This window comes from Podarcis bocagei (assembly GCF_964188305.1).
Source record: "Podarcis bocagei genome assembly, chromosome: 10".
NCBI lineage: Eukaryota > Metazoa > Chordata > Lepidosauria > Squamata > Lacertidae > Podarcis > Podarcis bocagei.
The window spans coordinates 41,167,405-41,182,649 of NC_138135.1; the positions used below are offsets into that span (position 1 = coordinate 41,167,405).

The 15,245-nt window shown below is 41.5% G+C and overlaps 1 protein-coding gene across 1 annotated transcript in view; it reads right to left on the minus strand.

Moving 5' to 3' along the window:
• Positions 1–603: 603 nt before the first annotated feature.
• TMTC3 (transmembrane O-mannosyltransferase targeting cadherins 3) overlaps positions 604–15,245 on the minus strand; it is a 36,411-nt gene continuing 21,769 nt past the window's right edge. The window contains exons 10-15 of the mRNA XM_081211215.1: positions 10,471–10,591; positions 7,384–7,495; positions 6,575–6,678; positions 5,095–5,264; positions 3,304–3,530; positions 604–1,659 (exon numbers count right to left, since the gene is read on the minus strand). Coding sequence (XP_081067341.1) covers positions 818–1,659; positions 3,304–3,530; positions 5,095–5,264; positions 6,575–6,678; positions 7,384–7,495; positions 10,471–10,591 — 1,576 coding nt within the window. The 3' untranslated portion in view covers positions 604–817. The remainder of the gene's footprint in view (positions 1,660–3,303; positions 3,531–5,094; positions 5,265–6,574; positions 6,679–7,383; positions 7,496–10,470; positions 10,592–15,245) is intronic.

Below are 15,245 nucleotides of genomic sequence, written 5' to 3' on the forward strand. Positions count from 1 at the left end.
AACCTCTGTGGGGTTTTTGCAGGGATGCCCCCCCCCGGCTTAGCGGACCACTGCACCTTTAATATGATCTGCGCAGGACTGAAAAAACTACAAAATGCATGCATGCACATACATAACATGAGTGATATTTCCTAGTTAACCTTCAACACATTCTGGAATGCCTGTAATTCCAGGGTGCAGGTAGAAATGGACTGTATGATGCATAACTTAATACCTATAAAAATCACCAATGACTTAATGAGTAAACCCAAGCAAAGAAAGTTATCCAAACGAAAGCTGCGTTCCTAAATCATTTGCACCAGTGAATTTCCCTTACAGTCAGCCTGGAAGCCATCATACCTGAGGTACCCCTGTTAAAAAATTGCCTTCTAGCACTTGACAGTTCTTTAGAGGACACGAAGAACTGAAGATACCTGATTGCTAGTAATTTGCAGCCTGGACCTAAGCAGGTTTACTCTGAAGCAAGCACCACTGGAGTTCAGCAGGGCTTGCTTCCTGTGAGTCGGCCTGCAGTTCTCAACAGCAGCATTAGAACTGCAGGTGCTGTACCTGGAAAATCCCCATGTTGTCAGTTATGTTCAAAACCCTAAACCAAAAACATTAATTAAAATCCATTATTTTTATGACATATTATTTCTTTGTGTAGTAGGAACAGCCTTCTCCTGCTTTTCTTTTTTAAAGGTGATATGGTTTCAGTATTCTTTCCAAATTCAAAAGCTGCCTAGTAGTCATACCGACTGAACATAAGACGCACAGGCGCACAGAACCCCGGAAGTAGGTGCAAAAAACCTCTGGCACTGGAGGTATTCCCAAGAAATTATTCGCCATTTAATATACGCTCAATCTCTTCTAGTCTCTTCAGAGCGGCAACCCTTTTTTTCTCAATGTCTTTGATTTCTTTTGTAGACTTCTTTTTCGTCTCTTTGTCTGTGGTGTTCTTCTCCCCTTGTTTCTTGGGCTTCGCCTGCCCTTTGTTGCTGTCACTGTTTGTGGTCCGAGAGCTCCTCTGTTCATTTTTGGCCACTTTCAAGTTTTCGTTTTTTGCCCCTTTCAAGTCTTCAGGAGGAGTTTTCCCTACCTCCGAAGCTGTCGTCTTTTCCGCGGGAATGGTAGCTGCTTCTCCGGTACCGAGCAAAGCGATTTTACTTCGGACTATGCTCAAGTGACGCTGGATGTATTCCTCATGCGGCGCTAAGGCCAGAGTCTCCACCAAACACTTCTCCGCTTTGATCAAGTCCCGCTCCTCAAAATAAACCACACAAAGGTTGTGTTTCCCTTGTACGTTGTTAGGGTCCATTTTCAGAATCTTCTCAAAACACTCCTTAGCTCCCCGTATATCTTTCTTTTGGTTCATCAAAATGTCTCCCTTCAGGATCAAACCTTTGGTATGATCAGGGTAGTATCTTAGCAGCTCTTCCAGAACTGGCAAAGCTTTCAACTCCTTTGCAGTCTGGGAATAAAGCAGAGCCAAATTGAACAGAGCGCTTCGGAAGCCCGGTTGCAGCTTTATGGCTTTTTTCATCCAGGTTTCTGCCTCAGCATCCTTTTTGTCATCCATTGCAAGCATGCCCAAGTTGAAATAGCCATTTGCATCATGAGGCTCTTCTTTCACATAATTTAGAAGTCTTTTCTTAGCTTCCGGCCTAAGTCTAGCATCACCTAAAGGAAAGAGGGGAGGAAGTATTATGAAATTGTCCTTTTGCTGCACAGATGTGACAATACAGAGCATGAATATACTGTAAATGAAAGTGATCACTGTGTAGTTTTAGCTGCATGCTGTGCATGCTCTGCTTTCCAATAATAATAATAATAATAATAATAATAATAATAATAATAATAATAATAATAAATAAATAAATAAATAAATAATAATAATAATAATGGGAGGAAGGAGAGACAGAGCTTCAGTGAACAACTGACAGCAACTGAGTTTGAATGCGAAAGGAGGACATTGCAGGAAGACATTGCAGCACACCAGACCCATAAAATTGGACCCGAAGAGAAAGTGATTTCTACAAGGTCACTAATGACAGGAGAGATGTGAATGCCATGAATACAGAATTCTGAGGGGTTCAGTAACTAGAAAATGGCAGTCAAACACAGCACATGGTGTCCATTGGTGCCCTAGGATGAGAAGAGCCTGAGATTTTGTTCTGGAGGAATAAAAGACTCACCAGAACCCCTCAGTGAATAATAAGAGGGTTTAGGGGGGCTATGGGCATACTGAGCCTAAAGGGAGGAAAAAACTCATGCTGTAGGCAAGGCCATGAGTAATATCACATTAGTATTAAATCTAAACTGGAATAGTACTCAGGACTTATTTAACCATGCAAGGGTGTTGAAGCTGAAAAGAATGAGAATTCAATGTTGTCTCCTCCATGGATGGAAAGGATTTTGTTTGGCAACTCCTGCTTCTCCCCAGCCCAATCTGTTCTGGATGGTCCCAGCACCCTCTGGAGCAGGTTTAGGGAGGGAATGGGCTGGGGACGAGGAGAAATCACTGGAAATCATCTTACACACTCCTGATGTTCTCTATCAGTGGAGGAGACATCATTGAACACTGCCAACTGTACTAATTGCACCATTGCTCATCGTCTAACATTGTGTATGCCATCAAATGCCAACAGTGTCCTTCAGCTCTCTATATTGGACAAACAGGCCAAACCTTACGCCAAAGAATAAACGGACATAAATCTGATATCAAGAATCACAAAACAGAGAAACCAGTAGGAGAACACTTCAATCTCCCAGGACATTCTATACAAGATCTCAAAGTAGCTGTTTTACTACAAAGGAATTTCAGAAATAGACTGGAAAGAGAAGCTGCTGAATTACAACTCATTACCAAACTTAAAACCATGGAAAGACCTGGGCTGAACAAAGACATTGGATTCTTATCTCACTATACATGACTAAACCATTTCTCACCTTCTCACCCCTTGCCTTTTCCTGTAAGACCTATTACAGTCGTTAAGAGTCGTCAACAGGCTCTCTCAGCTATCTGCCTACCTCCCATTCCCACCACCCTTCTGAGTAACACCCCTCCCCACCTTCTCACTATATAGAAGGATCTGGTAACTTCTGTTTCAGTGTATCTGAAGAAGTGTGCATGCACACGAAAGCTCATACCAAGAACTAACTTAGTTGGTCTTTAAGGTGCTACTGGAAGGAATTTTTTTATTTCATCACCATCTAGAGTCACATTTGTATATTTGCAGCTGCATAGCTGAGTCCTAAGAAACATAACAGAGCCCTTGGTGTGGACGTAATACATTTGTGAGTTTTAAGTGAACACACACATACCGGATTCTTGCATTAGTAGTGCAGAATTAAATAGTGCTAGTTTATGACTAGGATTCAGTTCTAATGCCCTGTTGAAGTTCTTCAGAGCTTCCGTCGGATCTTTCAGTTCAATGTAAACAATTGCCAAGTTATACCACAGGTCTGCATTGCTCCTATCCAGTTCGAGGGCTCGAAGGTATGCTTCCTTGGCTTGCAGAGGTTTGTTCATTTTCAGAAGCAGTTCGCCCCTGTTGAGGAATCAAACTCAATGAGTCTGACGTCTTTTGAATACAAAGTAAGACGCAGAGCTTCCAGAGTGAGAGACTAGCTGGATGGCCCCACATCTTCAGGTTCTTTAGAAGAACAAGATCTCAAGTTGAAAAGGGGGCCTTTGTTACTTGAGATCAACATAGACCAATTTATAGAATAGATTTACACATCCCTAAAAGAAATGAACAACATGAGCATTGGCTGGCTTTCCCAACCAGGTGCCCACTAGATGTTTTGAACCTCAGCTTCCATCAACCCCAGGCAGCATGGCCAGTGATCAGGAGTGGTGGGCTTTGCAGTCCCACAACTACCATGGTGGGTACCAGGTTGAACATGGGTGATCTATGGGCTTGCCCACTCTTGCAGTTACACCCTTCAAGAGTCAATTTTGGAGGCAGAGAATCCCTGCAGATGTTCTCCGGACTCTACTATGTCTGACCACTGGCCATGCTGGCTAGGGCTAATGGGCGTTCAACCACATCTGGAGGGGCACAGGTTCCCCACCTCTGTCCTATTTTGCGCATGATGCATTTAGTCAGCTTCTTAAGTGCCAAAAGGTTCTGTTCTCATTTCTTAATAGCATTCTGGAAGGAGAAGGAATGCCCAGCCTGGCCTTTTCAAGAGTGCATTCCAAGCTCATGAACTCCTTTGTTTTATTATTATCTGAAGTGTGCACAGGATGAAGAGCTACAACCAGATGCAAAAGGAGGACCCATCCAGCTTGGCTGGCTGCAGCAGTACATTCCTTGCTCATTCTAAAGAGTTCCTTTGTGTTATCCAAGCAGTCACGGGGCTGGAGTTAGACCCAGTGTACAGGGGAAAGCCCTTGAGACTGGACATGTATACTTTCCCAGATCATCTCAAAAAATAAGTTGTAGTGTTATGACAAGTCTACACCAAGAACTTTAAACATGTCTCTGTCCAGAATCTAACGCTAAATATGGACGGATAATGGTGCGCTGCTCTGGCTGTGTGCAAGGGTATTTCCTGCAAAGAAGGAGATACATCTGTAGGGAATTCTAACTATGCATCTTTGTTGATGCTGAATCATAAGGTCAAAACTTTTTGTTTTAAGTGACCGGTGTAGATGATGGTAATCTAATTCCTTTCCTTTGAAACGTAGGGAAATGTGGAATGTTTTCCTGCTCCAATAACTTTGAACCTGAACCTTTCACACCTGTGCATCTTGCCAAAGCTGATTGTTACAGGAGACGGTCAATGGAAATGGGGACCAGGTTCCTGGGAAGCTGAGGGAGCAAAAAAACGGTGTGAAGGACAACATTATGATGCAGTAGGGCAGCCATTGCTAGGTGGGGATGATGGAAACTGTAGTCCAAAATGGCTGGAGGGCACCAGGTTGGCAAAGACTATAGTAGGTTATAAGGCACTTTCTTCTCATCAAGGCCCAAGGTTATAAAGAGATAACCCTCTTGCCCAGCTGAGAGATGTCTTAAAGCAATATACCTTGCCCCCTTATTCACAGCACACTATTTTACTTACATTAATGAATGCCTGGAAATATCTCAAAACATAAATAAATACCTGCTTATGTACGCCTGTTTGAAGTCTGGCCTCATGCTAATGGCTTGGCGATATAACTGGTCTGCTTCTTCAAGGCGAGACTCATTCGCTCGAATCAGGTTTGCAAGATTGATATAAACATTCAGGTGGTTAGGAGCGACTCGGGCAGCGTATTTTTTACCTGGAATAATCTGATAGCAGATGAAACTGTTCTTAGGCCTTGAAGGCATTAAATTGAGCTGAATGACAAGATCTTAGTTGGTCTCTAAGGTGCTACTGGACAATTTTTTCAATTTATTTTGACAAGATCAGCGATGGTCCAGACATATCTTTAAACCATAGTTAGGGTTAGCTATAGTTTAAGGGTTGAAGGACACAACATGCTGGTGCACAGCTCTTCCCTTCTACTACATGGCTTGGCTTAGCATCTGAACCGAAGCTCATACAGTGGTGCCTCGCAAGACGAAAAGAATCCGTTCTGTGATTCTCTTCGTCTAGCGGTTTTTTCGTCTTGCGAAGCAAGCCCATTGACGGATTAGTGGATTAGCGCTATTAGCGGCTTATCTGCTGATCGAATCAGCTGATAAGCGGCTTAGCGGCTTAGAAAAAAGGGGGGAAAGGGAAAAAAACCAGCAGGAACTCGCAAGACATTGTCGTCTTGTGAAGCAAGCCCATAGGAAATTCGTTTTGCGAAGCACCTCCAAAACGGAAAACTCTTTCGTCTAGCGAGTTTTCCGTCTTGCGAGGCATTCGTCTTGCGGGGCACCGCTGTAGTTCGTTTCCCTTGACAAATCATGAGCAGCAAGCCCAAAACAAAACCTTGGTTACAGCTCATTTTTTTGTGTACATAAACCACAAATCTGGCTTTGTGTCTAACACTAAGGAAAATAATAACTTAGCTTCCAGCAGCAGGGACTACGATTTTCAACCTGTGCACCAGTATGCTTGCCCATTCACCTTTCAGCTACGGTTAATCTTAACTATGGTATAAAGTGACTTGCAAACCAGGGCTATGTAGTAAAAACAGCAGATTTATATATATCTTTAAAAAACTGCTTAAACAAAGATATATTTCAAAATATTATTATTTTCAAAGAAAGAGCTACTTCCATTTGCACCAAAAGTAAACATGTCATTGCAGAGCCATGCAGTGAATGACCTGCAGGCAATATCTAGACTGCATTATTGTAATTTTTTTAAAGGAATGCAGAAATTTTAGGAAGCAGAGCAGAGTTAAGTTCCACTGCTACCACTCGGGCAGGCTTTCAAAGATTTGCTGCTCCACACTGTACAAAAGCGACTGAAATTCTGGATCTTGATGAATCGTGCAAATAAATGCATAGCTTTTTTGACCACAATTTTATATGTTTTTCCAAGATAACGGAAAGGATGCTATAATCCACACAAATAATTAATGAAAAGGAAGAAGAAACTCTGTTGCTTTTAAAATGATATTCCGGATCTACTGAAAGTACATTTGAAGAACTGTTGTCCTACTTACTTGTGGCATCAATGATTTTGCAATCAAGTAAGATTCTTCAGCTTCTTTGGTTCTGTTTAAGTTTTTATAAGTCCTTCCTACATTTATGTGGGCACCAATATCATCTTCACATGTAAAGAAACGAATATTCATATTTCTTTTCCCATAAAAACATTTGCCTTGGGAATAATGTTAAATGGCATCCGAAGATATAATAAACAGGCACAAGTTTTATTCAGAATACAACACCTATGCCAAGTATGGTTGAATACAATTGCCTGGTTCTCATACAACATAAAGCCATCGTTTGCTAAAAAACAAACAAAACCTTGGCTTGTTCGATTGTCCAAACCCAGCCCAGTGGCTTAAATATGTTTGCTACCAAAGAACCAAAATCTGAAGACATGGTTTCCTATTAGCTCACAAACCTTAGTTTGTTTAAACTATGGCTTGGTGGAATGTGCAATGCTGTCATCTTTCCTTAACCATAGTTTGTTTGGTCATCCCCACTCTAGACACTCACCAGCTATGAAGGCACAAGACAAGAATAGCTGGAAAATGAACCAAACTTTGCAGAAACAAGGCATGGTGTGAATGTCTTCTCTGGCTAATATTGTTTTACAATACAGTTACAAACCCCTTTCAATACCTTTTTGAAATATTGCTATTGCTGAACTGAGGATGCAAAATAAGCTAGCCAGCCATACACCCTCGTAAATAATACAGACCCCCTATGACTTCACAGTATTAAGCAGTCTGTAATTATGCAAAGACAGAGTACAATCTTTATTTCCTGGCCAGTCCCTCCAGAAAATTGTTTCCAAACTCACCAGGTTGCACTTGGGTGGCTTGTATGAAGAATCTCAATGCCCTTTCAAAATTCTTTTCATTTTCCAAAGCATGGCCCACATTATTCCAGAGTTTAGCATTGTTCTTATTTACCTGACCACAGAGAAACAAACTTAAGTGCATCCAACACAGGCATGCGCCATACAAATTTAAGTAATGCAATTTTATTGATCTGTGAAAGCATTACCCTATCTGCCAAATCCCTTGGACTGGGTGGAGGGGAACTGGATAACACTCATATCCAACCGCACTTCCGGGTTAGCGCGATCGGCTAATGGCGGATTCCCTCCGAGCTCCGGAGGGAATCTGCTTGACAGGGGCCGGGTCTTGCCGTGCCGGCGACACGGGGACCCTTAAAAACCACGGGCGCAGATGCCCGTGGACATGGTGACTCGGCAGGCACCGTTAGCGCCCTCCCGACCCGTGAAGGAGCCTTTTTAAAGGCTACGGAACGGGTGACGGGGAGCGGTGTGGTGCTGTGAGTCTTCTGCTTCCCCTGCTGAGCGAAGCCGCATGCCATTTATCGGAGAGCGCTGACTTCTTCCTTCTAAAATTCGGACTTAAAATCAAGAACAACCACCCGTGAGTAATTTGGAAATTGGATTAAAATTATTTCGTTTGCGGATTTGGTATGAGCGGGGGAGGTGAAAAGAGGAAGTCCGTCTCCCCCCCATTGTAAACAGTTTAAAGCAAGGATCTGCCAACTAAGGTTGCGAGAAGAGCTGTTTTTTCTTCGTGATTGGACAAAAGATATTAATTCCACGGATTTAAAAGTCTAAGTTATTGTGCTGGAGGACAAGAGTCTATTTGTTTAGATCAAGTACCACTTTTCTCGAGTCCGGGAGTAATCCGTGAAAAGAGCCTGCTGAGGATTTACAGAAAACTTTTGACAGCTGTCAAATTAGCTGTCAAAGTCGGGAAAAACTGAAAGCTTTAGCTTTAGCCGGTTATATTGCTACAAAGTATTGAAAGTAAAGAAAGATTGATACAAATAAATTTGACTTTTGGATCGGAAATGATAGGAATATTAAGTAACCAGAATCCCTCTAGAGGGGATTCACGGATATTACAAGAATGGAAATAGGTCGGAAAATACGAGCTGATCTGCAAGAGCTTGTCTTTCTCATGGGAAAGCTGCGAAAGATGTATGAGCAAGGCCATGTTTTGTCTACAAGTCCTACAAAACCGAAGTCAACAGAAAATATATCTACTGAGTTGGAAAAGGACTTGATGTTCAAAACACAGGCAGCTGGACAAGAAAAGAAGCCAAAGATTGAAGAGGAGGAAAAGACATTTGCTGAACAGGAGGAGCAGAAAGGAGGGGTGGCCGAAATGCTACAGAAGACAAACGAGAGCCGGGGACCTGTCAAGACGACTTCAAGCTCGACCAAGGTGAAAGCTGGACTATCTGGGACATATAGATTAAAGAAACAGAGTTGGAGCTCCACCCTTAAACAAGTAGGCCTGGATGGAAGAATCATGGTCAGTACTGAGAAAGTACCTCTTCGAGTTTGGGTGTTAAGCATAAGAGACCTCCAAAGAAGCCGGCTGAAAGGGACTGAGAGAGATTTGAGAGCCTCAGACGTAAGGTCACCAGGCTAAAAAGATGGACTAATGGATTTTGGTTTGGGATTGAAACCGGGGAGAGAAGGGTGGGGTTTGGAAGTCCAAAAGGGGCTTGATCTTTATTTTGCAGTGTAATAATTTTATGTTGTTTATCATTATAAGAAAGGGGAATTCGTGGATGGGAATTAGGGTCAACCTTAGGAAAAGTATTTTTTCTCTTGTTTCTTCTTCTTTCTTTTTTTTACATATGATTAAGGTATATATTTTAAAAGTCGCTGAATAAACTGAACTAAATACAATAATGAACTAAGGGTTAAACCTATTACAAAGAAGTATATTAACAAATTATGGTTAAGACACTAAGGATAAAAACATGTTTGAACAAATAATTGGAGCTGGAATACAAGAAGGGGAGGTGTGGGGAAGTCATGAAAAGAAGTTACTGAAAATGAGACTTAAAAGGTAGAACCTTTTTTTGTTTTTTGTGTTTTTCTGTTTTGTCTTTTGTACCTTTTGAAACCTTAATAAATATTATTATTATTTTTTAAAAAAAACCACTCATATCCAACCAAATAATTGTCCTCATGGAATGACTTTTCCAAGCACAAGGGTACTTTCCCTCCCTCTCCCCCCACATTATCGTCCCCCTAATCTGCTCTGGAGTTCCAACACTCTGGAGTAGATTTGGGGGATATGGCAGGTGGTGTGCAAGGAAGCGAAGGAAGGAAGGAAGGAAGGGGGGGTTAGTTCTACTGCACTTGTGGAAGTCGTTTGGTGCACACTATGATGTAGGGTTGTACTCAATTAAGTACCTGTCTGTGTAGGACCGTCTTTCATACATGGGAGTTCCATGTGTGCACTGTAGCTTCAAAGGACTTTTGAAACTGAGCTACTCAATGCAGAGAAAAAAATCTACAGAACTCATAATAGAAAAATGATTTTTTTTAACTCATAGTGGATTACAGCAATGCACACACATCTTTCCTAGTGGCTTGTGCAGAAAATGCCTGTTAAATCTAAAACAGGGGCAGGCACAACAATGTTTCCCTGTAATATCCAGGTATCCTTTCCCCCTAAATGTATTTCATGTGCACTTGGGAAATCTGACTCCTCTATCTACTTTCTTCCTATAGAGACTCTATTGATATTTAAACTGAAACTTGTATTTTCCCCAGTAGCTTTACCTGTCAACCAACAGATACATCCAACACAAACCCCTTTAGAAGTTCAGATTTCAATTCAACACTATATTAAGGGGCTCTATTGAGGAACCCTTTCTGGGTTTTAAATGAACGATCTGTAAGAAGCCATAATACAATGTAATTTTTGGATGTGTACTTTTAGATATGAAGCTCAGAGTTTCACATTTGAAGAAAAAAACACCAAGAGAATTTGGTCATCCTGGGCACCACTGTACAGAACACACCCAACAGGGTTTTTACGGATCTGAAGTTCTTTTCTAGGATGAGAAGTAAGAGAAAGTTGGAATCGCAATATTGTACCTTCAAGGCAGACATGAACAGTGTATATTCCGATTCCCAGTCCCAGTTCCTGTGCAAGGTTTTTAAGGCATGGATAAACAGCACCATAGAGAGGCAAACCCAGGATAGCTTTCTTAGGACACTGTTTGGGAAGAAAAAGGCAGGAGGAGCAAGTTAAAAAAATACATTTAATTCCATTTCTATCACTGGATGATAGACACCCCAACCGTGCAAGCAAATACCAGACTTGCCCCATATGAACCCATCTTACTTTCTTGGCCACCCAGCCCCATCAGAGTCATGCATTTACTCCACCTTTTCACACTTAGTTCCCCACTAGAGTACAGAGCCTGCCGCATGGAGTTGCCCACATAGTTTCAAACAGCTTGGAAACAAAGCAAAATAAAATACGGATGTTAAGGTGCCCGAAATGCTCTGAACCTGCAGCTGATTTTTATCCACCCTTCAAACTGGGGATTAAGACTTTTCAGAAGTCATTTCTGCTCTTAATGCTATAATTGGTTATATCCTTTCATTCAATTCTCCGAGGATTTTGTTAGGATGCTTGGAAGGCTCTCTGTGTTGAGAGAATTGTGAACTGGCTTGACGTCTATAAACTGTGGCTATAATCTTTAACTCCCCATAAATGGCAGGACTCTTAATCCTCCAACTGTCAGATAACGGCTTTCAAAGATTTGGAATCTAGCTGTAATGGCCAAATTAATGAAGACGTCCGCCTACACGACAAATAAACAGCAATCTGAAACATTTGACCAGATTTCTGTAAAGAAATGTTAATGGTTTGGGACATTTAATACCAGTAAGGTATTTCTGCTGCTTTTGTAAAAGTTATTCCTTGCCTGGTTTCTTATTGATACTATTTTCCAGATTTAAAAATACCAGCACTAATACTGTGCTTCATGGACCAATACTAATAATTCTGCTGTTCATGTCATTCCAGAAATTCTGTGGTTTTATAGTACTCATCCAAGAGCTAATCTAAATAATTCACAGACAAGACATTAATAGGGGGTAAGCAGTAGAAGGGACCATGAGCAGCAGGAGAGAGGGCAGACAACAATTAGACAGCAGCAGCAGAAGAGAAGGGAGGATGAGGTTCCTTCACGAAATGAAGTTAGAGAAACAGCACTAAATGTGAAGGTGCAAAAGGCAAAGCAAAAGGAAACAGACCATATATAACCTTCATCTGAATGGAGGGAATCAGAACAGGAGAAAGAACAGGTGACATATAATTTAAATAATGAGTAATAAAATACCACTGAAAATTTAAATGTGACATTAATGGGGGCCTCTTTTAATTTTAAGGTGGTTCCCACTCCCCACCCACTGCAACCTTAAAATTTGCTCCAGAGAGTCTGCAACAGATTTGAGAGAGGGCATGGGGACGGACAAGGGCAACTACACATGGATGTCACCCTAAGTACTGAAACTTCCAGGCTGATCCTTGTTGATAGATAATGATCACCTTACTTTTAATATCAAAGGACAGAGAGCTTGAGCAATGTTTATGCAACGCTGAATAATGCACTAAGAAGTTGGAAAAGCACAACATGCAGAGAGTGGCTTTCAAAGGTAGATCACAACTATCATATTCCACCATCTACCATATTGTTTGTGTGCTGAGACAATAACCGGTTAAGCAACAGGCTGCTGGTACAATTTACACGGGGCTGGAATCAGAACAACGCTTGGTGAAAACCACATTACTGTGCCACAGATTCAGAATTCTTGCCATGTATTGATTCACTGTGGTTGTGATCCCATCAGAAGCAAGTATTGCAATTTACATGCCTCTGTTCATATACACGTCAAGGCTGCTGATGGATTTATGGTATCTTCCGCAGTCTTGGGGAGAAATGAAATAAATTACCAAAATGATGTGCTATTTTACATCTTGCTAAGCCCTTAAGACGAATTCAAATGATTAAGGCTAGAGAGCATGTTTGGTATTCACAGATACAGTGGTGCCCCGCAAGACGAATGCCTCGCAAGACGAAAAACTCGCTAGACAAAAGGGTTTTGTGGTTTTTGAGCTGCTTTGCAAGACGAATTTCCCTATGGGCTTGCTTCACAAGACGAAAACGTCTTGCAAGTTTGTTTCCTTTTTCTTAACTCCGTTAATATAGCTGCGACTTGACTTCGAGGAGCAACTCATAGAACGCGGTGTGGTAGCCTTTTTTGAGGTTTTTGGTGATTTTTGAAGCTTTTCCAACACCGTGCTTCGCAAGACGAAAAATTTGCTAGACGAAAAAACTCGCGGAACGAATTAATTTCGTCTTGCGAGGCACCACTGTATTACTCTGTGTCTATATATATAGCCCCTGATATTATGAAAATGTACTTTTGAAAAGGAATTTTAATTACCTAATAAACTGCAACTCATTTCATAATAATGATTAAAAATCTGTTGGGAGGGGGGGAATCAGCAACTGATAGTATCTCCCCCTCCGGTAAAGTCAAGCTGGAACAGATTCTCCTTAGATACACCTAATTTACATTTTCTTTGTTCTCATTCTTAAAAAGAGAGAGCAATGTAAGAGAGAAACAAAATTAATCATTTGTTTCTTTGATATAAAAAGATCTGAGACTAATTATTAGGATTAGCGTGGCTAGAAGTGTAATTAGTAAGCTGTAACAAATACCTTCACACCAAGTACAATGTTGGAAAGCAATTATGGCTCTTTCAAAGAGATGTTGAAAACGTATCTGGCTCTTGGTTTGAGAACACAAAGCCTGATCTAGAGATCTCTCTCTGTGTGCGCATCTGAGGTGCAGATATAGATCTCCTGCTCATGCTTTCCCATTCGTGTCAATGGATGTATTGTGTATGCACACACATTATTGTTGCGTATGAAGGCTAAGGCCCCTTCTATATAGGAAAATAGGCAAGCAGGGTGACCATGTGGCTCAGTTCAGGACAGGGATATTGAGAGGAGAGGGATATTGCAAGGATTCAAGAAGGGTTCCTTGCCTACTAGAATCCTTGGAACAAGGTTCAAAGCAAGAAGGGTCCTGTTTGCAGTGAAAATGCCCGTGTGCTCTTCAGCACACAGAAAGGACACCGGTGGCAATGCGCAAACTGGTGGACCCTATTTCCCTACCATGGATGGGACTACCATAATCTATAATGCAACAGTTGCCCCACACAAATTAGGGTAAATACAGTCCTTGCTGATCCTCACTGCCCCTGCGACAACCTCAAGCTTCCATAGGAAGTCACCTATGTACAGCTGGTCCTGACTCTGTGTGGGGGGGTGTCATACAATATGGTCCCCCCTCCCCACAACAATGCTATTGCCGTCTATCAGGAAGAAGCATACCCCAGGAAAAATATACAAAAGATGCACAGGTTTGGGGCTGATCAATCGTAATAGAGATTGATACGAGGTGACCATACCACACTCACTTGCTCTTGCCTGTACATGTCTCCCTGTCTCTCACAGACCGCACTCATAGACACCATTTCTCACTTACCATTTACGCTTTTTCCTCTCACACGCCACACCTCCTTCCCACAAAGACCACACACACACTTCTCTCCTTCCCTCTCTACCACAGGGAAGCTCTCTCAATCTCATCCCACCCACAATATTCAAAGCCTCTTCTCCTTCCCCATTTAGAAAAATTCCTCTATGCACAAAGGAAGTGCCAGCCATTAATACACAAGGGCCACCAACCTGGTGCCTGTGGGCAATGGGTTAGTGATCCCTAAACTATAATGTCGGCTAGTGAGATGTATTTTAGGAAATTACTCTTTTAGACAAGTATGGATTTTAAATCATGCCTCACAAAGCTGTACAGTTAAACTACAATGGAGACAACTCCCAATCTGCTTTTCCTTACTTGTTCCAACTTATGGAAAAGCAGGAGTTCTGTTTTCAAATTGAAAACACAGCCATTTTATAATAGCCACATGTTGTTTCATTTATAAGAAGTGCTCAATCAAATATAAAAAAGATCCCTTTATCATATTTAGTGGAAAATTATATGAAGCAAACACAAATATCTAATAGCTATGGGAACCGAGGGGAAAAGAAAAAGGGAGAAAATTTTACTCAGTGTATAGGATGTACTCAAGATTGTTTTCAACAAATACTCATTAGATAACATAATGGGGTTAACTTCACTGCTGGACTAGGGGAGAACTGCTGTAGTGGACAAAAAAGAGGTTAAATGTTTTGAAATCTTTTGCAGTACATTCCAGCAATGAGTAACTTTTCATTTCAGAAGGGTATTTACCATTTTATACAGCCTTGCATTTAAGCACTTGCCTGGTAGTCAAAGTGACTGTATGTAGGCAAGCATATTACAGGAGGAATAGTGTGAATGGCCAGGGAAGCATTCCATGCCAACCATTTAAAAAAAATGTACTGGGCTGTTGCAAAAGAGATGGAGCTGCCTGTCTTTCCTCCATCAATCCCAAGGCTAGTGAACATTTTCTGCAGGCTAGTAACTTCTGTAGGCTTGTTTATAAGACTGATTTAACAGGGCAATCCTCAGCACCACTGAGTTCATGTGGACATGCTACCAGGTAAGCGTGTATAGGATTGAAGCCTAAAAGAGTGTTTTAAGGTTGAAATCTTGTGCACACTTTCCAGGGAGTAAGCCTCATTGAACGCAATGGTGGGTAGGCAAACATAGGTGTCCATTGCAAATTACTAAATAGCTACTTTCAAAATGTTTTTACATTTTAAACAAGGCCATTTCATGCTATGCACACTGCATACAACTGAGAGAGATTTCCATCAGACTTTAAAAAATGGTATTACTTTGTA